The sequence below is a fragment of the Solanum verrucosum genome, unplaced genomic scaffold (assembly GCF_900185275.1).
Source record: "Solanum verrucosum unplaced genomic scaffold, falcon-dt-bn FXZP01000252.1, whole genome shotgun sequence".
Classification (NCBI taxonomy): Eukaryota; Viridiplantae; Streptophyta; class Magnoliopsida; order Solanales; family Solanaceae; genus Solanum; species Solanum verrucosum.
In genome coordinates this window covers 1,798,154-1,824,397 of record NW_026019988.1, presented here as the reverse complement: position 1 = coordinate 1,824,397, position 26,244 = coordinate 1,798,154, and the positions used below count along the sequence as shown (strand labels likewise).

Below are 26,244 nucleotides of genomic sequence, written 5' to 3'. Positions count from 1 at the left end.
AAGAAATAATTGCAGGAATTACAAGAAATGCTTTTGATGGCACATATAATCTTAGTAACAAAACTTGAAAGCTGGAAAAGTTCTACAAGAAATTAGAAACGCTCCCCAGGCAAGCACATAAGGGAGCGTATTTATTCATTGGAACAAGTTTATCAGAGGAATGGACTGCAGAAAGATGAAACACTGAGTGATCCACGAGTATTCTATTTGACATCATTGATCGCAGGTTAATTCCCAGTGAACGTCATTCCTTAATTCTATCCTACAAGGAAAATATGAGAGATGAAGTGTTGGGGAGAGCTTTCTATGCTAAGCAATGTGAAATCGTGATTCATGGATTGCAGAAATTGTACAACGACTAGAAAGTAACTTAGAACAAACACAAATCTATGATGAAGATATAAAATCATTTTTTAAGACAAAATGAACGAATTCGACTGACCTTAATTTGCGGACAAGGCAGGGGGCAATATAATGAGATTGAATTTGATGCTGCTTTCCGGATTTTGCTTCCCTAATTTCTTGCTTTTGATTTCTATGGCAGAACTGACTGCCTTGAATGTGCGCATCATCTTCATCTCTTGAAGATAAGGTAAATCAGCCAGCTCGTGTGGCACAGCCTTGAGATCATAACAGGAAATAAGAACAAGGTGTGTAAGACTTTTGAACGGAAGATTTGATGCATCCCACGTTTCCCAGTTATCTGCCCAGACAATCAGCAGGACTTGGAGATTGCTAAAACTTTCTTTCTTGGGCTTCCAATTCTTCCCTATGAATGCATTATCTTTCAATTTTAGTACCTTAAGGCATTCCAACTTCCCCAAAATATCTGCCTCACTCCACTCAAAACTTGTATTTGACAAAGTTAACTTGTTCAGTGTTTTTTGTAAGCTGAAAAATTGTGCAGGAAGGTGAAGCTCTTCACTCCAACCATTGTTCAACAATTTCAAATTTTCGACACACCTTAGCTCTTGGAAACTGTCAAATCCATGTCCCTTGGTAGACTTTCCAAGAAGAATTGCCAATTGCCCTTCAATACCCAATTTTCTGAGATGACAAACCTTCGCAAGCACAGATTTTTTGCAACTATCTGGTGTAACCTTAGAAAGAGTTTGTAGACAAGAGGTACAACTCTTGCTTGTTGAGGTAGGAGAGAGAGGCAATTTCACAGGAAGGTTGGAGTGCAGATGTCTCAATTGTAACATTTTCCATCTGTCCTCTTTTATCTCCAGGGTGGAGCTTGCAGTATCTGTATGAAGTATAAGGGTTTGTAAATACCAAAAATTACCAAAGAGTGAAGGAAGGACAGTGAAGTTGCCTTTGATGGCAATATACCTCAAGTGAAATAGCCGATAAAACATCTCGGAGAATTCAAATATGAGGGATTGAATGTCCAACACCCTGATGAGTGCAAAGGCGTAGGGGATGAGTTGGATATCTTGATTAGACAAGTCAATTTGCTTTTGGTTTGAGGAAAAACATAAGAGAGACCTAACATGCTGTACAATTCTATCTTTAGGGATAAAATTATACGGAGTAGAGGATTGAATACATAGTCGACGAGAAGTATTTGGATCGTCTATAGAAGGAAAAACTTGAACACCAGGTTGGAGATATACTTGTTGAAAGAGACTTATCCTTTTAGCCTCAATAATGCAGAACTCATGCAACATGTCATGGAGCAGACATGTTTTGATTTGACCGTTAGATCTCTTTTGCATCACCATCACTAGATTCCTACCGGCAAAGTCGCTCAAGTAAGTCTCTGCAACCTCCTCGATTTCACTGCCTTGAAGATCAGACTTTATTAGCCCCTCAGCAACCCATAAGCGAATAAGTTTCCAAGCAGGAATATCAAAGCCTTAAGGAAATACTCCAAAATACAAGAAGGCTGCCTTTTTCTGTTGCGGCAAATGATTGTAACTCGTTTCAATAAATTTCAAGCAGCTTTTATCGTCGTCCTTGTTTATAAGGATCTTCCCCACATTTTGCTCGACTACTATCCATTCCTTTCGTCCATACAACCTTTCAAAGCTCCTGAAATCACCACTATGGCAAGTGGTACGCCACAACACTTATCTACAATCTCTTCTCTATATCCTCTTAAATTAATAGGACACTCCCTTGTTTTGCCAAAAACTCTCTGTTCCAACAACTTAAAACTATCCTCTTTTGACAATTTTTCCAGATTGTGAGGATGAGCGCTGACAGCTTCAGCCACACGTCGTTGGCGAGTTGTCAACATGATTCTGTCCCCTCGGGGCTGGGATTCGTTGTTTGGGAAAGCTTTCTTGACAAAATCTACAACTTTTGTGTTCCATACATCATCCAAGATAATGAGATATATATTTACCTCTTTCAACAAGAAATTCACGTATGATATGAGCTAATTGATCCTCATCCTTGTCTTTAATTAGTTCTTCACTATTGCTTGGCACGACTTCTTTTACAATCTCAACAAGAATATCCTTTGGTTTCTTTGATGTCCCAACATAAATCCACATTCTCTTGTAAAAATGAAATTCAAGGTAAGAATCATGGTAAACTTTTTTTGACAGTGTGGTCTTTCCAAGTCCTGGCATTCCCACAATAGGTATAACATCAAGATCCTTTGATCCTTCACAGAGTCGCTTTATCACATCTTTTGCAGGCCTATCAAAACCAACCACTTCGATATCCTCCTCAGTAGGACCCTTTTGAAATTATCAAATTGTTACAAATTTGGGAGACAAAAAAAGTTTAAGTAACAAAAAAGTAGTTAAAAATTATCATGTCCATATATAAATAAAATTTATAATTCATATCAATACTTTTTAAACCATTTGTATCTCATATAATATCATTCTCACCAACATAAAATTTATTATTACTTCAAATCAGCTCCTACTTTACCATTTATATTCACCTAATTCATTATTTTCTATCACATTTATTTACCAACCAAATTTATTACTATTTCATTCAAATCAACGTTTAATGAAAAAATTCATCGTTATAACAATATTGGTTCGTCTTCTCGGTCATATGATTGAGAAATGCAAGTTCAACATGAGGAGATTGTCCATACTATGTGGGCAATTTTTTTATTGAATTAAAATTTGATCAATAAATGTTGTGTATTTTTAGAATAGCCTGCGATAGTGTATTTTGCAATTTTATAAACTTTTGATTATTTGGTGAGATTGTATAAAGAACTAGACAATTTTAATAATTTTACAACTTATTGGGTTTTTACGTTTATGAGAAAACATACAACATAAAAAGTTCAAATTGCATGTCCAAACAAAACTTCAACTTCATCTCATGATTTCATATCATGATTATTTCATCGCATGACTTAATGGGCCCTAAATGAACAACAAGGGTGAAATTGAAGACCACCCAAAGAAAGGGTCGGGGCAATCCGTGCAAAAACTTAAAACTTAGAGGGAGGTTTCTAAAACTATCCTTTTTTTTTGTCAAAGCATCGAGTCTAAAATGAGTTAAACATTTGGGGGTCGATTGGTAGCTAGTTAAAACTGTGCAGGTATTAATAATGTACGAATTAATTATGAGGAAATCTATGTATTATTTTATACATGATTTAATTAGTTGTACATATATTAGTTTATACATGGTTTTGTTCACCTTCTATCCTACATAGAATAATACATATATTCTCTCATAATTTATACATATATTAGTTATGCATGTTTTTAGATTCTAAATCAAACACTGGAATTTTATACATGAATAACTTACCTTTTAACTGGCTACCAAACATGATACTCCTTCTATTTCAAAAAGAATCACATACTTTCCTTTTTAGTATGTTTAAAAAGAATGGTCCATTTCCTTTTTCGGCAACTTTAATTTCAGCTTTCCATGTGGCATGTTTAAAGCTACAAGATTAAGGACATTTTTATACATTTTACATAACTTTAATTTTGGACCACAAGATTAAAAGGACTTTTATTTTCCTAAACTCCATATCAAGTCAAACTAGACCTCTTTTTTAAAATGGCGGGAGTACTACTTATGCAGATTTTACTAATGAGTATTCAACTGACACATAGGAGACAAGTTGAGATGTCTAGATATGCATATTCAAAGTTGGAGGGTTAGCTTGATAGCGAAAGTCAAGTCTAAGTGTTTGCTTAAATGTTATGCCCTTACGAAATTAGGTCGTAATTAAGGGTATTTTGACCCACAATTTTTTATTAAGGGCCTGTTTGGAAAGTCACCCTAGTGTGATTGGGTGTAATTACATTGTCTGGCCTGTTTGGCTGGCCATGTAATTACTTGGTTAGTAGGTAATTTGGTATAATTGACAAGTGGTAATTACACTCTCCAATTCACAGGGGGACTGTGAATTAATTACATGGTGTAATTACAAGCTGATTATTTTTACTTTTTTCCTTTTAGTTTTATTTTTATTTTTCCACATTTTATCGTAATATTTGGGTGGTCTTAGATCGGAATTTGGTGGGGGCCAATTTGATACAAGGAGAGGAGGAAAATCCATTATAAATTCCTACTTAACGGAGATTTTAAAATTGAGAAATTTAAAAAGGAGAAGAAGAAGAGGAGGAGGAGAATTGGGAGAGAAGAGAGAATAATTTAGGAGAATTAAGGGTAAAATAAAAGGGTCAATATTTTTATTTTAGTGGAGCGGGTCATTAAATAGATATATATTTTGTTCTTACAATTTTGGTTAGAAATAAGAATTTCATATCAATAAATTTTAATGAAAAAAAATAATTAAATAGGTTTAGTGATTTTCTATGCAAATAATAGGGGCGAGCAGCAAGCAGCCCCTTGTATAGGGTTCCAACCCTATCTGACTCCTAAGAAGTTGTTGGCTTTTCATCAGCTGTTGCGCGCTAGCGCGCCTTGAACACCGTAGCTGAAGATGCCAAATCAACACCCCAAGCGACCATTTCCCTATACGAAAGTTTCTCTCGCCCTACTTCTAAAGATAGATAGAAAGGGTTGGAGAGAATTTCAGAAAGTCATTCTCTCCTTTCTAAAGCTGCGCAAGGTGGCCCCCCCACAACAAAGCCCACCCCTCTTTTCCCCCCCTTTAATGAAGGACCCTCGCCTCGCTTCCTATTCATTTGTGGGTCTGGACCCGATTTTTTTTTTTCAATTTCGAGAATCAACCAACGGAAAAATCGTTGAGTGACTTTTGAATTAAAAATCAAAGTTAAGTGAATTTTCGTGAAAAAGTTAGTTGAATAATCATCATAGATATTAACCATTAAACTAACACCACAATAAGATACAATAGGAATAGGTAACAACCATATTCAAACAACAAGTCGTACAAGTAATTATTTTTTTTAAAAAATATTATATTTAGACTAACACCACAATAAGATACAATAGGTAACAACCATATCCAAACAACAAGTTGTACAAGTAAAAATTAAAAATAATAATATTATATTTAGACTAACACCACAATACGATACAATAGGTAACAACAAGTTGTATAAGTAAAAATCAAAACAAATATTTTATTTAAACGAACACCACAATACGATACAATAGGTAACAACCATATCCAAACAACAAGTTGTATAAGTAAAAACCAAAAAACAAATATTTTAGTTAAACGAACACCACAATACAATCCAATAGGTAACAACCATATCCAAACAACAACTTGTATAAGTAAAAATCAAAACAAATATTATATTTAAGCAAACACCACAATACGATACAAGGAGGGAAGACAACTCCTTATGTGATTGATCAGCTGCAGCTTGGTACTAGCTGGAAATCCCCTGTTTCTTCTTGAGAAAATTCCACTATTCCTCCAATGACTCTGTAAAGTGAAATGACGAAACTCAGTAGAGTATATGCAGACCTTCCACTACCTTGTGGAAGTAGAGAGGTTGTTTTTGAACAAACCTCGGCTCATCAAATTTAGCAAATGAAAGTAATGAAAAGGAAAAACTGACAGTGAAGAAAACATGACAACTAATAGAAAAACAGTATAGATCATTCAGGATATAAAACATCATCAAACTTCAACCAAACTGTAGAATTCAACAAGCATAGTTAGTTTTTTTTTCCTATTTGCAACACTAACTACTGAATGTTGACAGATAAATATATTTACCTGAATTGAAGGCAGTAACTTTAAGTTTGTTCCTCCCCAAATCCTCGTGTTTTTCCTGGATCTTCTCAGCAAAAGCCACCAAGGAAGGATCACATCTGTGTAACTCAATCAGCTCCAGTTTCTTGCTATCAGCAAATCCTTGAGGAATCTCTTTTAAGTATATGCAATCTGTGATAAGTACGCGCTCAAGGCTGGGAAAATGATCATGAGAGATGGTGGTGATTGTCCATTTATCAAGCATGAGATTCTCAAGGAGCAAGAACCTCAACTTCTGGAACCCAATCTGGTCTGTTGCTTTCCACTCGTGGCCACGGAAGGCATACCTCTTCAGTTGGAGCACCTCAAGTACAGGCAACTTGCTGATAATGGACATGTATTCCCACGGTAGACATGTGCGGCTAAGTTTCAACTTCTTGAGTTTTTGTGGAAAAGAATCTGGACTTGTAAGACTAAAAAACCTGGTACTATTTATTATATACCAATATTGTATTGCAATACTTAGTGACTCGAGATCTTGTAAATATTTAAGATTTTCTATCCATTCAAGATCGGTAGGATATTCCTCCTTCCTTCCGCGAATGGCCAATTTTTTCACTTTCTTAATCCCTTCAAATATTTCCTTTGTACAACAAGAAGGACTCAAACCAGAAACACTCTGTAAGTTTCCGAGAACCTTATCTCCAGGAGAAGATAGAGAAATGCCTATTGCATAAAGATGCCTTAATTGTGACATTTGCCAAATATCTTTTGGAAAAGTTAAGACTTTATGTAAATAAAAGTTAAATGATTTCTTAACTAAAATGAGAGTGTGTAGATTCCAAAGATTGGTAATTGGGAGATCTACAAAAGTGTCATTTGTCATGACAGACAAATACCTTAAACAAACAAGGTCTCCAGTAATTTTACTGAGTGTTATGATGTTATGTACCTCCAAGTCCAATACTCTTAGTAGTTTGAAATGAAAAACTCCTTTTTTGAAACAATTATAATATCCGTAAAGAGAGCGTATTTCAATAGGAGTATACTGACTGGAGTAAAGATCATCAATTTTTGATTGAACTGACATCCACCTGCAACCTTGATGGAAACTTGTGTGTACTTGAGAAATAGTGGTGGAATCTGAACCAACAACATACAGAAGATTCTCGCTTTCAGCTTCCTTCGAGCAAAAATCATGAAAAAGATCATGAATCCTACATGTCTTAATTTTCCCATTCAAACTTCGCTTGTCAACAATAACTAGACTTTTCCCAATAAGATCATGTAAAACACGAGTAGCTACTTGTTCGAATTCCTCAACTCCATTTAGATTTACGAGTCCTTCTGCAATCCATAATCTAATCAACTTCTTCACAGAAATGACATGGGCTTTTGGGAAAACTCTGAAATGCAAAAAGCAAGCTTTCATAAGAGAAGGAAGATGATTGTAGCTCAAAGCAACAACTTTTAAGCATTGTTGATAATCATCATCATTTACTAATGAGCTTACACTTTTAGCTACTTTAATCCACTCATCCAGTTTACTCTTGCTAGAGAGTATACCAGCAACTGCAGTAATCATTAGCGATAATCCTTTGCAATTTGTTACAACTTCCTCTCCAACCTTCTCGAATTCATCAATATCTGACCCTCTAATACTGTAATTTTTCCCAAATGCCTTGTAGTAAAACAGACACCGACTTTCATCTTGCGTCAGAGGACGCAGCAGTACCAAACCATCTTTAGGATTGGTAGCAACATACTCACCAACCTTGTTGTCTCTAGAAGTCAACAAAATTCGACTTCTGTTACCACAATCTGGAAACCAATGTGAAATTCTATCCCAATCTTGATTGCTCCATATGTCATCCACAACAATCAAATACTTTTCTCCCTTCAAACCTTGTTGTACGCGCTCAGCTAGTTTTCCAATATCCATTGTATTATCATTCCCGTCTTTCATTCTAATAACATCACGAAGGAGGACTAGGAGCAACTTTCTTAAATCATAGTTGTTAGACACAGTAATCCAAACACGAATACGAAAGACCCTCTTAATATAGTTATCGAATAATATAGTTTTGGTAAAAGTTGTCTTACCTATGCCCGCCATCCCCACAACAGAAACCACTTGCAGTTTATTTGCTCCTGAGCTTTTGGTAAGTCTTTCAACCATATTTTCTCTTTCTTTATTGTACCCTTCCATAACGTTCTCACGGATTGAATCATCTAATCGTCGAGAAACGTTATTTTCATCAGCTTCTGGACAATTGTTGATCTTCAGCTCTTTATTGACAGAATCAGTTACTTGTATAACCTGTTGAGAGACCTTATCAAGCTTCGCACGACAACATTCATCATCATCCAGCTCAATAATAAGTTGTTTCATTAGTGATTCAACTTCATCTTCTGCATCAAGTGCAACATCTTTGATTCTTACTTGCAAATCCTTGCTAATAATTGGTTCTCCACCTTCACATTTGCCAATTAGAGACTTTTGCAAAGTGTCAAACATCGCGTAGAGTGATTTCAATTGTTGCTTATGAATCTCGTTGGACCCTTAAACCTTCTCTATGGTTCCCAACACACAAGTTAGTGCAGCGTAAACAGCCACCATCTCTACCTACACACACAAGTTGAGACAACCTTACCATCTTAAATCATATCCGATATTTGAATGTGAAAATTAAAAATATATTAATTTTTTTAAAAATCTCAAATTCAAATAACCTTTTTAATTATAACTTTCCATGCGACAAATTTAAAATCATGAGATACAAAATTATCCTTCTATTTATAATTTCTTAAAATATGTGCAAAATCAATATTGGACAGATATTATTAGACAAAGGAAGTAGCATTTAAGGCACATTATTTTCTTATTTTTGTTTGTTTCTAATATCGTCTGTCTTAATACTAAGTATTAAATAACAAGTTATTTTTTATTAATGCAATTAATTAGTCTTTGACTTTTCTTTTATTTCTTAGTAGTTGGCATTTCTTTAGGGTAAAATCATTTATGTTTTTAAATTTGGTTTAAAAATGAAACTCTCCTTTCAATTCTGATAAATAGTTACTCTCTCCCCTTTATCATCTGCAAATTCAATATTACCCATGTTATTTATAATCCTACATTTATGTAACATCTTTATATAACATGTATATGTATTATGTGCATGTATATTTAAATTTCACTCATCTGTTAGACATAATATATTAACGTACTTTTTAACTTGATCTTAGTTAACACATAAGAAACCTTAGGCGGGAAAGGAGATTACCAATAAGATAAAAGTTCAAATAACCAACCAACTGAGCTAATAAGATTTTTCAGTTATTATGTGAGAAAAAAAATCTTTTATTATTGGTCTTGAGTTCGACTTTGAACAAGAGCATCTAAACTTTGGGGACATGTGATAAAATTGAAACGATACGAAGAAGATTAGCATAATCCCTGCACAAGAAATTTTTAGTTTATATACACATAAATTGTCATCTAATTACTATTTTGTCGCGACCCAAAAACACAAGTCGTGATGGCACCTATGTTACATTCCCCACCGATAGGTAAGTTAACCAATTCAACTTAAACGCGGAAAGGTAAGTAGCAAGAAAATATCAAAAATACTAACTCTTCTAAAATAAAATGCGGAAAATTGAAATACCACCCCAAGATTTAGTGTCATAAGTTCAAGAGCTTCTAAAGTCGATACAAGTCTTTAATTATTTAACAAGTCTAAACATAAGAAATATCCTATCAGAATACTAAAACAACCCAAGTAAATAGTGATAGATGAAGGTATGGGCCGCATAATATCCAAGCAGCTCACCACAACTCCTAGATAATCCAAACTCAGACTCAAGCTCCAAGAAATTCCCTCAAATTCGAAATATAATTTGCACCACAAAAAGAGTGCAACAAGTGTAGTATGAGTACGAAACCACGTGTACCCAGTATATCTCATAGACCGACAACGAAGAAGTAGTGACAAGAGTATATAAGAAAAATAAGTCTTTAATTTTACAAGTCCACATCATACTTATCAACCAAGTTATCATCAAAAGGGATAATCGAACTTCACGTAATGTACAACCACCAATAAAGCACGAATCAACAAGAATAAATGAAGTAATGAGATGCAATGCAATGTGACACCATGAAATGATATGCCTCAGATGTCAAGTACTCTCTCAACCGTACATCATTATCATCAATAGGGATAATCGAACTTCACGTAATGTACAACCACCAATAAAGCACGAATCAACAAGAATAAATGAAGTAATGAGATGCAATGCAATATGACACCATGAAATGATATGCCTCAGATGCCAAGTACTCTCTCAACCGTATATACATGATACTCCTCGGAAATACATCGAGAGTTCATGATCCATGGGGGACTCGCGAGGTCCATATACCTACACGGACGATCTCCACGTGTCTGTGCGAACAATCTCAATGCACTATCATAAAATCAAATAATTTCCGCACGGACGATCTCCACGTGCCCAAATTATAATCTTAACATCTCACCATCCCAGCACAGACGATCTCCACGTGCCCAACTTATACTCAATCTCATGTCAATGCATGTCAACAATATGATTTCAATAAAGGGGGTGATGGTGCATCTCAATCAATCAAATATTTGCATAATATATGCATAACCTCCACAACTGTCACAATTATATGGGTTCAATAAAGAAGAAACACAATCACACAAAGAATTCAAGTCAATATTAATACATCAGCTAATGCCCATATGCTTTGACATTCTCGGATTACAATATGTTTTCTATTGTAATAAACTTTCCCTTTATAACACTGGTACTCGTACCAATGCCCGTCACACCATTGGTACGAGATCCCCATCTTTCGCCCTTACCCATATGGTCTATTCAATTTTAAATCTTTGATTAGAAAAACGTCCTTCAACGAAGTCTAAAAGTCTTAACATACTTGGAATGCCGAACATGTGTCACAATCCTCAAGACTTGGCTTTTCCCTTTCGTAAAGCTTCATAATGTTTCCAATCTACCAAATATGCAATACTCGTAAGCAAGTGAGTCCATAGACACACATATTACTATATCCAAATACTCATCCTAATCTATAATCAAGCTCCTAAATCTCGAGCCTAAGGTTAAGTCTTAATTCCTCCACATACATAAATCTAATGGTTATAGACAATACAATCAAAATTTGATTACCTATGTCATATATTAAAACTTAAACTATAAAGTAATAATTATTAGAAAATTCTAAAATTAAAACCAACTATTTCACACCCTGTAACTTTGACAAAAACGGAAGTACCAAGAAATTCAATTTGCACTATCTTTGTTTTGCCAAGGATTATTTTCTCCTAACAACCAATTATTTTACCCTCCAACAGAACCCGTCACATTTTGTAGTAACACTAAGTTCCAAAAATTGATTTCTTTGACTTATTTTTTTCCAGTCAACACCTTAATAGCACAAATGCCTAGCCATAGAGGGTTAATCACTATTCTATCACTAATATTTTGGCAATAATAATTTACCACATATTCCTAACCCATAAACCAAACAAAATTTCTAACTATTCCACACATACATAAACGGCAAATTTAGCCTTAGTTATCGTATGATTAATTTACCCTAATTAGCCACTAATTTGTCCCCATCCAAACACCTACGCATATCATTACCCAATGATTACTAACTAATGGCATTAATTTAGAAAAGAAATCACCAATTGCAGTAACATCAATTAATTGTTACCTGGACACCGGTAAGTTCTCGCCAAACCCTTTCTTCCCTTTTTCATTTTCAAAAAAATAATTAGCTATTAAAAGTGTCAATTTCCACTAACATAATCATCATATCATATCATATAATACTAAAAGTGGGAAGCTCCAAAGTGCAAAGTTGGATTACCATTTTACCCCTACACTAAATTAAAATGTTATAAAGTATTTAACTAATTAAATATTAAATGATATCATATTATACTAATAAGCATATTAATATTTATGTTTATTATTCATTAGTAACACGTCTGAGTTCAAATAATCAAACACTTGGAGAAAATGAAAAGTTTATTACACAATCTCATAATAATGCTAAAGTAGAGCAGTTACAAAGAGACTGTTCAACTTCTTTTTTTTAGTCTCTTTTTATATGGAAAGTAGCTTCTTATATTTTGGTGGGGATTTGTTTTGCCCATTTGTTGTTAATTGGTTTTAAGGATGTCTTCTTCTGTTCCTTTTTCATGATATATATCCATTGTCAAATGCAACAGGCTTACTGTTAAGCAGTTTCTTCGCCATAAAGCTCAAATTGCACATTTGGTTCAATGAAGGAGAGGTAATTAACCATCTTTTTCACATGCTATATATTACTTGTGACAAGTTTAAATAAAATAAATCTGGACTTTTTTTATTGAACACCACGAAGAAGCAATTAACTTTTACCATCATATTATCATGTGAAGGTACACATAGTGCAGCTAACTAATCATATAATTCAATACATATTATTATGTGGTTGCTTCTCCTTTCTAATTGACAAATTGCAAACTTCTCTTTGTTTTATAACCGTGCTCATATTTTTATTTTAACATAATAACAGGTATCGGATATAACAGATTTGTACAACCTTCTGTGCATGGACGAAGTACTTCAGACATAAAAGATCGATCGATAAGATAGGAGTTAAAAAAATTATTGTTTGGTAAATACTTTTCAACTCCTGATGACTTTGTGATTGTCAAGGCATGAAAAGTATAAGGAGAAATTGTTGATTTTAAATTATGTCTTATTTGTATGTATAATTCTTGTAGTGTATCATAATTAACCATTTAATTGTTAATTAATCTGGATTATAGAATATAGAGGTATTGTAATTTTAGTGAAGTAGAATGTATCCTCTCTTTTTTTCTGTGGTGTTAAAATTTTAATCTCATTTAATATTTTTTGTATTTATTTCTTTAATTATTTGAGACTACGAGAATAAAATCTTTGAAGCGACATCTCTAAGTAAATACCTGGCTTGGCTGAGAAAAGTGGAATATAATATTTGATTAGGTAGTGCAAGTTGATTTTATATTTTATTTAATCTGATAAAGTATTTCTAAATCTAAACAAACCATCCTAGCTGTGCTCTATTTGCAGGTTTTGTAAAATATATGTATTTCTTCATGTTTTCTTGTAATTTTGAATTTTTTTACATGCATTTATGAGGATTCAAGATTTCATTAATATATTCATGCTATTAGAGGCTATTACATCGTCCCACTATTATGAATTTCTTAATGAATAAATTTAGATACCTTGATTTTAGCATTTTTATTTTATAAGTTAAAACTTTTTAAATATGCACAAAATTTATAACAGTAGGAGGCTAACGTGCAGCGCACGTTTCCAAAGACTAGTTTCATTATATGGGCTAAATGGTATACAATCTTAAATAAATTATGGACTTAGCCCATTGACCATTTACTAATATTAATTAATTAAAATTTTATTCGCTAATTAAATAATCGTAGTTAAATGAGAAATTCAAAATTCTCATTTGAAATTTACGAGAAAGGTCAAAATAATTCTAATGCTCAAAACGACCTAGCGGGTCGTTACATATTTATATTTTGTTGATTGTCATGCATATAGACCAAAAAAATGAATATCCAACTGAAGCATAAAGTCAAATTAATCTATTAGTTTTACTTGGCATCTAGAGACTTGAATCCGCCTCTGCTCGTCTCAATCAAGAAAAAAATTACAAGACACAAATAATATTTTATAAGACATAATTTAATATTCATATGAATTTATGTTGATTGATTCTAAATTCTCTAAACTTTGATCAGACAAGAAAAAGGAAAGAGATGCAACGTACAAAATAATCGTTATAAGTTTATTGGTCAAATAATTAATGAGGAAATAAATATATTTTTGACAAGTTTGTTGGTCAGAAAATTAAGAGAAAAGTTAAAAATAATCAAAGATAAAAGATAAATAGGGTTGTTTTTCGATAAAATATGTAACCTCAGTTTTTATCATCCAAATTTAGTATTATACTATGGAGATGATTGTGTAAACACGTAAACATTTATTGAGTTTGGTCCATATAAATTTGAATTAAATTTAAAATTATTTTGGTCAGATAATTAATTTTGACTTCACATTTACAAATTAAGTGACTAATGTAATGCCAACTTGTAGATTAATTAATTGAGAACATGTGAGGTGGAGAAGACTTTTAAGAACTTATATCTATTTGGGTGTTCACATTCAAAATAAATTATCACGTTATAATAAATACAAAAAATTTCAATAATTATTTAATGAGAAAAAACTTAAAATAGTCTCTTATTTTTGGGTTAAGATTCAAAGTTATTCTTGGTTTTCACATGAAGCAATAATAGTCCCTTATGTTTGCAATATTGGTGCATTTTTAATTATCTCCCAAACTTATACCTATCTTTTAACATTGATTTTGTCCAAAATTTTATGAATGGAATGCTCAATCATCTTTTTATATAGGGAAAATGCACAAGTACCCTCCCAGCCTATGCCAAAAATCTCTGAGAACCACCTAACATTTACTAAGGTCCTATTACCCCCCGAACTTATTTTATATATAATTTTCTACACCTTTTTGGCCTACGTGGCACTATCTTGTGGGCCCTGCGTGTGTTGACAATTTTTTCAAGGACATATAGAAAATTAATAAAAAAATAAGTTCGGGGGGGGGGGGGGGTAATAGGATCTTAGCGAAGGTTAGGTGTGTCTCAGGGATTTGGGGCATAGGCTGAGGGGTACATATGCATTTTCCCTTTTATATATTTAGAAGAATTAATAACTCCATGTGACAGAAGATGAGAAAAGAACACTTTATTTTGTTATGTAGAAATATATGCAGCTAAACTAAATCAATTTTTGCCTGTCGAACTAAATCAGTTTATTGTTGACATATGACATTGCAAGATTTTTTTTTTTTGTACTATTGCACATGAAATCAATGTGACGACCCTCTCGATTTTAAAAATAAAAAAGATAAGTTTGACGGTGGTTTCATCACTTTTGGTCCGCCGTCAAACTTGTCTTTTTAAATTAAAATCAAGAAGTTCATCACGTCGATTTCACGTACAATAGTATAAGAAATTATTTTCTTGCAACGTCATAGTTCAACAATAAATTGATATAATTTGAGAATCAAAGGTAGGTTATTAGTTTAGCTGCAATAATATTTCAACTGAACAAAACAACGTATTCTTCTTTTCACTTTCTCTCACATAGAGTTATTATTTCCACTCAATGTTGACACCCAATTTTTGACCTCCACATTATAGATTAATCATTGAGCTTCTTTAATTTCAAACGATTTATAATAATTAGTTTTATAAAATTTCAAAAAATTTATTTTGCAAGTTATTTTAAATAGTTTTTGTCACTTTTTTTTTATATATAATTTTTTAGATAATATATATGTTTTACACAATTATGTATATAATTAGTATATTTTATAAATATTTGAAAATCATCACAAAAGATTTTACATCTTAGTTAAATATCTTATTAATTTACTTTAGTCTAAGTTATAGTTATAATTTCGAGTTAACTAGTTTGTAATTAAATTAATTATTTTACAATCGAATTAATTATTTTATGTCGTTAAGATTAAGAAGCTCGTTAATTAATTTATGAAAATTTGTCTTGTTGCAATTTTTAGCCAATTGCTTATCATATCCTTAAGGAAAAATCACACCATATACACATTTAAGGGACAATATTACAAGTTTTAAACACATTCTTAAAAAATTCTTCCTTATAACAGTTTATTTACAGGCTATAACATATTACTTAAATTTAACTTTATTTAAAAATTAATTACAGGTTTATTTAAAAATGATTAATCTCTTTATATTTTTATATTATTAATTATTAATAGCTAGCTAATACAATTGCAATTCCTTTTTTAAAATCGAAATTATCAGTTACACGAATTTAGGGATTTACATTGATTAGACTTCCTTTTTTACCGTTACACTCCAATTACCTCATACACCAATCACAATTCCCGCCCACCCACGCTTATCAGTTTCTACACGCCACCACCCCACTACCCCCATATTCACAATTTTCACTCCCATCTTCCTCACCACTCCACCATCACATTCACAACTGTCCATCCAATCTTTCTCACAACCACAATCGTCACTCTAGTTACGTTTCTCATCATCAGCATGTCTAAGAAACACACTGAAACTCCTCAAAAGAGTGCCAGATCTGTTGAAGGAACTTATATTCATGAAGCTCATGTTCCAACTTTCAATATATTAACTTAAACCCCCCCGCCTAAAAGGGCTGAAATTTCGGCGGCGTGTGGTTCATCTCGGTTGAAAGATAAAAAAGAGAAAAAAAATGAAGCAAAGAAAAGGCCGATTTCGACAAATCAAAAGGGGAAGAAGAGGAAGGGGAAAATTGGTGAAACCCCTTCTGAATCTGATTCTGATTTTGTTAGTGAAACAAAAAAGAAAAAAAGAAAAAAAACAACAAATGTAGAAGTTGCTCAATCTTCAAAACCATCAACAAGAAGTACAACAAAAAAGAAGGAATCAGCAATACCAACATCCAAAAAACACAAAAAAGTTGTTAGGGTAAGTACTTTATTTAATTTATTTTCACATTAGCCAAAATAGTGATTTTTTATATCACATTATGCTTATTGTTTTTTTCGAAACATTTGTATGTGTGACAATAGTTCGAAATATGAATAAAATGTGTATGGATATGAGGTTAATGTTTGATTGTTGGATTTTGTATGTACTTTGATACAATATTGGTATGGGAATGGTATGAATTGTGTGTTAACATTGGTGAGATTGTCTATTAATTTTGTATATGGTATGAATTATTTAATTACTCTGTTTTGTATAAATTTAGAATAATATTAATATGAAATTGGGATATTTCCTATTAAGAAGGTTTATTATTCAATTTATCCATTAATGTATTAAAATTGTTAAATTATTGTTAGCGTATTTCGATAAATTTATGAAAATAGATTGATGAATGCAACAGTGCAAATGAAGCTGGTACGATGTTTGAATAAATTTGGTGTGAATTTTTTTATAAATATTGCATAAGGCAGTACTAAAATTTATGTATATGCATGTGTATGAAACATTAATAATATTTGTATCCACATAATTTTATATTATTTTTTATCAATGTTTATATGATTTTGATTTATTTTTGATTTATATGATATAATTTAATTACAAACATTTTAAAACTATAGTTACTGATGGAATGAAACTTGAATAACATTTGTATGAAGTGTGTTTTAATTTAGTATAAACAATTTTATTTTATAGGCAAGGAAGATATACACACACTGGTCTTCATGTACAAACATGAATGTTTTTGCTGATCTATTGGATTTTCTCAGGCAAGAGAGGTTTCAATAATTTCTCGAACAAACACCTTTTGGTGTATTTTATGACATACACCACATAAAGATTCAATGTCAACTATTGCGACATTTGATGATTCTTGAATCTGAAAATGTCAGAGACGACATGTTTGTTGTGAAAATAAACGGTACAGAATTACGTTTTGGAATCAAGGTATTTGCAGCTATAACTGGTCTTAAATGTGGACTTCTTACTGATTTTTTTTCAGATCCGTATATTCCCAATAGAATTATCTTAAAATATTTTGGGGATATGACAAAAGTTCCTAAGTTAGACTTCTTCAATAAGTTTAAACATGCTAACTTTTTTGAGACTGAAGACCGCTTAAAAATTGGCATTATGTACTTCATTACTTCATTTTTGACTGGTTCGGAGGCCTCAAAAACAACTATTTCTAAATTGTATTTTGATTTGGTTGAGTCCGGTCAATATGTCAACTTCCCATGGGGCAATGAATGTTTTAGATTAACTCTTAAAGCTTGCAGCCGTAGGTTGGGAAAGAATCCTACGTCATTCAAATTCAATCAATTCCATATAGCATTGCAGGTTTGGTTTTATGAGTGTTGTCATCCTTTTGACAACACAGTTGCTATCCATGTTTCAAATGTCACACCGCGTATTCTCAACCGGAAGACATCGAATGAGAGTATTTTTTTCGATGACTTAAAGAATACGATTTTCAGAACACATGACAACCAGGTTATCATTTAGTTATTGTCATTTACTAATTATAAGTTATTACATTTTTTTTTATTATAAATTTTAGTTCTCACATCTTATTTTGTTATCACAGCATAAATTCAGAAACATAGTGCTTACTGACGAAGAGTTAAATGTCATGGATCAGATCAATTTGCATCAATCTTCTAGTCAACATGAGACAGAAGATCAAGCAACATCAGAAAGGCACGATGTTGACTTTGACAAAAAGTATGTAGAGTTGAAAAAGGAAATTGCGGAGGTATACAATTAAAAATTATGATTTAATATTTTTTTTACCATATTATACAGATTTTATCCACCTTTTCAATGTTTAATGACAGGTTCAGATGGAGTTGAAAGAACTGAAAGATAATGTTATTTTTCAATCCCTTTTCAATTAATTTTTATTAATTATGTTTCTGTAATATTTTAATGTTTAACATATATATCTACATCTATTGATAAGGTTGACAAGCACATGACCGACATGAAAGCATATGTCGACAATTCGACAAAGTTGATAATTGAGGAGATTGTGTCTTCAAGAGGTCAACCATCACAAGCAACACACCAACAGGTATTAAATGGTTTTACAAGTTAAAAAACTGAAATAGTTGGTGTATCATGATATGAAGTGTGTATGTGTAAGTAAATATGAGATGTACGAATTTAGATTAAGTTAGTATTATTTTGGTATGACCAAATTTTATGCATGATTTTCCAATTTCGGTCTGTTTAATATTGGTATTAAATTAGTATGACCAAAATGTTTATACAGTTTCTGCCTGTTTAATATTTTTCAGTTTTTGTCTGTTTAATATTTGAATTAAATTGGTATGATTTTCCAGTTTTGTCAGTGGTGTTATAAATTTTTTATTAACTTTCTGTATTAATAATGTTTTAACTATTATTGTTCAATTTTTTATGTTGGTTCAATTTTGGTATTAACAATAATTTCAGTTTCCAGTATGTTGGTTCAATTTTTTATGTTGGTTCAATTTTGGTATTAACAATAATTTCAGTTTCCAGTATGTTGGTTCAATTTTTTATGTTGGTTCACTAACTATAAATTTTTTATTAACTTTCTGTATTAATAATGTTTTAACTATTATTGTTCAATTTTTTATGTTGCCTTCACAATACTGGAAAATGAAGGCAACATTAGTGAAATGTTATTGTTGTTTGTTTAAACTTTTGTATTAATCTTGTATAAATTTTATATGCGACAATTTTTCGCATTATTTTATGATTGAATTTTATATTATGTCATGCATTAGGATGATGCCCGTCAACATGTTGAAGAATCTGAAAAAGCTCCAATGGATCAACCTTCAATTTCAATGAGGGAATACGTTCATACTTCAAACACGGATGGTATGCATTTCAATCTTATTATGATATGTATATTCACTTTCAAAGTTTGTTTAACATTATTTTTTTTAATATATAGATGAAGCTCAGAAGTCAAATGACCAAACAATTGGTGTTGTTTTTAATGCTGACATACCTGGATCATCAAATTCAAAACCACCAACATTGGATGATTATCCAGATTTTACTATGACTCAGATTGTTGCACTTGATCCAATTCTCAATGCTAATACAACCCCAAATGTGCAACCAAGAAATAGGAACCCCGGCAAGTATGACATATCTCCGTATATTCGGTTGTCAGAAGGCGAAAGCAGTTCAAAAAGAGTTCCTATTTTATTTCGTATTAAACATCCGTTTGAAAGTCACAATGGGTTTGAGGTTGCAACTGAGTTGATCGATGAGTTTAACAAATGGGTTTTCAAAGATGTCTCATCTAGGTGTGGCAGGTATATGTGTAAATAAAAAATAAAGCAATTTTTTTTCTTTCAATATTATCCAATCAATTTGTATACACTGTTTTTAATATATTCTTACTGTTCATAGGAAATCTGCTTATTCAAAGCTCAAAGATAGTTTTAAACCTCAAATGGACTTTGGTGTTGTCAAAGTTGCAGAAAAGGATTTTTTTCAACATAATGGTTAAACCTGGCAGGCCATGGGAAGACGGGATAAGTCTTATATATCAACCTTTTAAATAGTTAATTTAAAACTCGTATTCCAGATTTTTGTACTTATATTTGTAGTTTCTGTTTAAAATATATTTTAAAATATATATATCCATGTTGTATGCATATTGAATGATTTCTGAATAAACTTGGTATACAGTGTTCATGTATGCATTTGATATGATTTTTGATTTAATTTGGAATAAAAATAAACTTTCATGAACAATGCACTAAACATGATGGTGAATGGAATTTATATGCATTCTGTATATATTTGAAACATTTTTAATGTATTTTTAAATGTTAACAGCACGTTAATACCATTATGTATTATCTGCGAAAGAAGGCAAAGTACTCTCCCATACCACTATCATACAGTACAGTTGACTGTCGGTTTATGACGTGGGTTGATAACATTGAGAAACAATGGAGAGAGTCAAATTGCGACATGAGATCCATTTCTCCCGACCATGATGTTGGACAATGCATTAGAGGCTTCAAACTGCTGGCCAACATTCCTTGGGACAGTGTTGACAATGTCATTATTCCTGTCAATATTAGTGAGAAATTTCATTGGTTTTTGGTTGTATTCAGAATCAAGCTTAGATGTCTACATGTATACGACTCGATGAAGGGAGGATCTGTTCACACCAAGAAAGTAAATGAAGCAGTTGGTAAACTTGCAACAATGATACCACTATTTTTGACGAGCACTGGATTTTATGGTAAAAGGCTTGATTGGTATGCAAATAAACTCCCTAATATGTACATAAGTCTCAATCCCACCCACTTGATATCAAGCATATGATGCATGCTCCTCAACAAGAAGATATTTCAAAGTACGTATTTCTATACTTTACTGATTTCATTAGAAAAGAGTTAAATTAATTTATTTCTTAATTTTTTTTCTTTCTTATTTTTTTCATTTTTTCAGTGATTGTGGTTTGTACACATGTCTATTTGTTGAATACATCAGTAATGATGTTTTTGATATGCATTCTATTGATATCGATGCAAAGTACTATCGTCAAAGGTATGCCGCAATCCTTTGGCATTATGGAAAAACAAAGAATGAGGATGGTGCGATCAGTGAGAGTGAAGTTACTGGTACGGTTGCTAGCAAATTTGGTGGACCTTGCATAGCAAAAGAACATGTTCCGGATACCACCAACTATCCTACACCAAGACAACGGACAGGAAATTAGATATAGTCTATTGCACCTTCTACTTTTTTAGAACAACATTTTATTTTTTTAAACTTTTGGACAATTTTTTGTGTTAAAGTATTTGATGATATATAATATCATATGTTTAATTCCAGTCAGATATCATCTACAAAAGAATTACCATTTATCGGGATGCCAGTTATATACAGACTTCATACCAGTTGGATTCACTTTTTGGGGTATATATTACACATTGAATATACCATTTTCCGGGATGCCAGTTTTATACAAATTGCAGACCATTTTGATTCAACATTTAGACTTAATGATATTAATGTGTATTACTAACTAGATTAAAAAATAATACCAATTTAGAGATCATGAACCAACTTTATCTAATAATTAGTATCCAATTTTAATGTTTGAATGTTAGGTATTGTATTTATTGTCATATAATGGTATGAATTGTGTTTTAGTGTCTGTCTATTAACTGTGTATATGATATGAATTATTAAATTTGTATGAAAATAGCGATTTGTCTATTAATTGTCAAAAGTGTATGAAATTGGATTAATTGTCAAACTAGCGATTTTTTTCTAAAAATATCACATTATGCTTACTTTATATTCTAAACATATTTTTGGATGGAATGTGTATGAAATCTGATTAATACATGTATGTCTCTGACTTTAATGTTTTGATTGTTGGAATATTGTATGTATGAATTGGTATAAAGATTTGATATAAACTGAAGTTAGTATTTGAATGACACCTGAATAAGATTGGTAAAAAAATTATTTTAATTTCATTTATAGTAGGACACAAGTTGGAAACCAAATTAATATTCATGATAAACTACATTAATTACTCAGGATACCAAATGCATTCCATAATTACCTTGTATAATTGTCACTAATATTAACACTATCTTATATATTAAATTGAAATAAATTTTATTTCCAATAGTATGCAATTTGTATGATTAATGAATGCATCGCGTATAAAAAATGAACAGTATATTAAACACTTAGTTATAATGCATTTCAAACAAATTATGTTTCATATCAAAACAAAACATGAGTCTAAAAGACAAAACAAAATTAAAATTTTATATAGTCTAACCAAACAAATAATCATTTTTTTTGCACAGGATAATTTGAACATGTTGTCCTGTTGTGGCCAACTTGATGACATCTACTGCAAGTAACTTTAGACCTTTTGAATTTTACATCAGCAAACCCTTTCCCAGCGTTCAAGTTGTGGTCTTCTTGCTGCTCTCTTTGGACCTGGCGGCATCAATTTAGGCTCTGAAATATAACTTGGTATATCGCATGTACTCTCGCATGGGAGAGGTTCAACAGGGATGGCATATGTATCTTGAAAATTCCTATTGCTATAAAAAGGAGAGCATTAATCTGTTTCATGCAGTCTTCTGTATCTAAGAAATGCTATTCCATGCCCGCACGGTATCTCATCATTTTGAAATCTTTCGCAACTACACATCTTAGTGTTTAAATTTACTATGTACCGCTTTGGTCCATCAACAACAACATGCATATCAACTGTTGATGGTATTACCTAACACACAAAAATATTGATCATTAAAATACTGTTACAAAAAAACAAGTCACAAAAAAAGGTACTGTTTATTCTATTTGGCAATTTATACTAAATTAATTCAATAATCATACTAATTGAATACATGAATACATTTAAATAATAATGAATAAAGGGAAAATCATACCCTCATACTGCTAAACAAAGCAATACTTTTCTGGAGCATAAGATCATATTTTTTTGTAAGCTCTGATCTAGTTTTTGCAGCCTCCTCGTTGTGCTTATGAATCCATCTTTGAACTGTTACCCTCATAAATTCAAGAAGTGAAATCACTGGCAACCTCCTTGCTATCCTGTTAACATTATTCAAAGATTCGGCTACGTTTGAAGTCATGGTCCATGTTCGCTTACATTTTGAATACGCCCTTGACCACTTGCTATACCCAATATCATATAAATAATCTCTTATTCTTGGATCTATATGGTCTATTCTTTGCATAATCGCCTCAAATTGTTGTATAGCATAAGCCTTTGCCATTGTAAAAAATAGCTTCTTCAAATCTTCAGTATTCCTATGGAAGTTCTTCAAAACATTACAGCATAAATGCCATATGCAAGCAAAATGTTCCAATCCAGGATATACTCTGGCAGTCCCTTTCCATATGCTCTCGTTTCTATCTGACATAAAACACATGTTTTTCCTTTCTCCATATACTTCCGTAAACTGTTCAAAGAATCAGGTCCATGATGCATCATTCTCAGAATCCACTATGGCATAAGCAAGTGGAAGTATGTGACCTGATGCATTAATTAAAACAAAATATCATACAAATTTATTGTTGATTATAAATGTAAACGATTAAAAAAATACCTCCTAGATCCATAGTGCTTGCAGTCAACATTGTACCACCATATGCGCCTTTCAAAGCTGCCCAATCAACAACTACAATTGGCCTACAATACTCCCAACCTCTAATACATGCTTCTAATGCAACAAATGCATATAAGAATTTATCACATTCCGTCCTTTCTAATTTTAAAACCGAACTAGGATATGTCTGCTCCAATATGTATAGATAACTTGGAATTTTTTCAGTTTTTACAATTAATTTTATAATTATATAGCTGAACATTACAACACAACAAATATACTAGCTGGATAAAATATGGACACCAATTATATTCAAATTATATACAGAATGGATATTAATTGGATACAGAAAGGAAACCAAATGGATATTGGGAATTTAGTATGTAAACAAACTGCATGCCAGATTGTTGCATTGTTAAAATTCACACCAATTTACTCAGTAATATAAAATACAAAATTTAGTTCTAAAAAAAACCTGGAAGTTTGGCATATGATTTGGCTGGATCTCCACGCACCAATTTTATCGCCTTTTCTTTAGCTCTCCAGGCCTGCATGTATGTTAGCGCAACATCATGCACTTTCAAAACGTCTTCCGCTATATCTTTTGGAGTGTATACAGTCGATGGATCAATAAATTTATCCATTATTAAAACAACTACAACGTCAGTTATTCCCTGACGCCTTGCATACACTCTATCTCTAACGGAACAAGTGTGTTCCACACAGTACTTTCTAATTTTAAATATCTTCGATTGATTCAAACATGATGAGTTCATCATCCAGGAACAATTATCAGCAGGACACTTCAGGTAATAACTGTTTAAAAAACAAAAAAAAATCCATCAAAAATTGATATACCAAATACACTACAAAATAAATACACATTCAAACAATAAATAAAATCCTTACCAAGATGAACTAGAACGAGTCACAAGAAATCTGAATTTTTCCACAACTCCATAATGTCGCATAACCTCCATAAGTGTTTCTTTATCATTGTAAATCTGTTTTTCAGCTATAAATAAATTAGAAAGGTAACTGATTACTCCATTTCCTTCATCAGTATTCTCATCGACAACTCCATCTAAATTCACTCCTATCAAGCGGATGGAGTTGCTGGAGTATAAATCAAAGTTAGTTAGTGTTCTACTAACATCAGATTGTCTCCTATCAACAACAACTATAGAATCCTGATGATCTATTGCTATATTCTTCAAAGTTATGCACAATGGATATTTCGTAAAGAAATCTACATTAGATTTCTTTTGATCTAAAAAAACCCGCACACCTACATCATTGTGGATACTAACAGGGGGACATCTATCACTAACTATAGATTTTATCTCTATATTGTGAATATTAGCATCTATCATTAGCTGCGATGTTATCGCACTTACTAGACCACTATAAAGACTAGAATACTCATATATAATCCCCTCTATCTGAAAATCAACATATTTCCCTGTTTCATTAAAAAAAATAAAAATTAGTCTTACATAATACAAAAAAAATAAAATTATACACACTTGTCATTATTTTTTCATACAAGAATCATTCAGACAGTAAACTATAAACATATTTCATTTTAAAAAATAAAACAGATTTCATACCTACTTATTACAAAATTCATACATCCAATCATCATTTATACCAAATTTATATATTTCTCATACCAAATAGTTCATTCCTTTAGCACAAATTTATGCATAATTGACAAAACTTATATAAATAATAACATTTCACATTTCATACCAACTTAAAACATTTTTAATACACTTATTCAAACTTCAAAATAAATTTTTTTACTAACTAGTTAACACACTTTCATATTAACTTAAAACAACTGTCATATAATTCTTCAAAATTCTAAATAACCTTTTTTTCACATTACTGAATACACTTTCGTACCAAATTCATTATAATTACACTAACAAATTCATTCAAAACTATACATTCTAATTTATTTTTTCACGAAAAAAACCAGTAATCAATAATATTACAGAAACTTACCAAGAAAAAAACCATTTATCATTAATATGATGTCACTAAACCACTACCAAAAAACAGAAACTTACCAAGAAAATCACTAATATTACAATTTCACAACAAATAATAAGTATTATGAACAAAACGTATTGTTTATACAAAAAAAAATATCACATTCAATATAGTGACGCTTTACAGTTTCATTTTTTTTCTATTTCATTGAAATCCAAATAAAAACAGTAAACAATTAAAAATACTCACCTGAAGCAATCCATCTTCCGCCATGTTTAATTAATATTGATACGTAGTTGTCCATCACAAACAAAACACATTTTTTCAACAAAAAAAAAATCAATTTGTCGCCAGTCTCAAT

At 31.8% G+C, this 26,244-nt stretch overlaps 3 protein-coding genes, 1 non-coding gene and 2 pseudogenes across 4 annotated transcripts in view; 1 reads left to right on the top strand and 5 right to left on the bottom strand.

Moving 5' to 3' along the window:
• Positions 1–443: 443 nt before the first annotated feature.
• Positions 444–2,748, bottom strand: LOC125818792 (putative disease resistance RPP13-like protein 3; annotated as a pseudogene).
• Positions 2,749–5,639: 2,891 nt separating this feature from the next.
• The window catches only part of LOC125818788 (putative late blight resistance protein homolog R1B-14), a 128,389-nt gene continuing 107,784 nt past the window's right edge, over positions 5,640–26,244 (bottom strand). The window contains exon 5 of the mRNA XM_049498300.1: positions 5,640–5,723. The gene's annotated coding sequence lies outside the window, so the exon portion shown is untranslated. The remainder of the gene's footprint in view (positions 5,724–26,244) is intronic.
• On the bottom strand, positions 5,737–8,702 carry LOC125818789 (putative late blight resistance protein homolog R1B-8; annotated as a pseudogene).
• LOC125819185 (U6 spliceosomal RNA) lies at positions 9,478–9,580 on the top strand. Its single transcript, XR_007442443.1, has one exon. It is a non-coding gene; the product is annotated as a U6 spliceosomal RNA (small nuclear RNA).
• LOC125818847 (uncharacterized) lies at positions 22,688–23,708 on the bottom strand. The gene is made up of 3 exons (XM_049498364.1): positions 23,202–23,708; positions 22,986–23,035; positions 22,688–22,850 (listed from the first exon to the last, which is right to left on the bottom strand). Exons 1-3 carry the CDS (start codon positions 23,706–23,708, stop codon positions 22,688–22,690), a joined length of 720 nt encoding a protein of 239 aa, XP_049354321.1.
• Positions 23,751–26,156, bottom strand: LOC125818846 (uncharacterized). Its single transcript, XM_049498363.1, has 5 exons — positions 26,133–26,156; positions 24,795–25,327; positions 24,361–24,701; positions 23,886–23,999; positions 23,751–23,812 (listed from the first exon to the last, which is right to left on the bottom strand). Exons 1-5 carry the CDS (start codon positions 26,154–26,156, stop codon positions 23,751–23,753), a joined length of 1,074 nt encoding a protein of 357 aa, XP_049354320.1.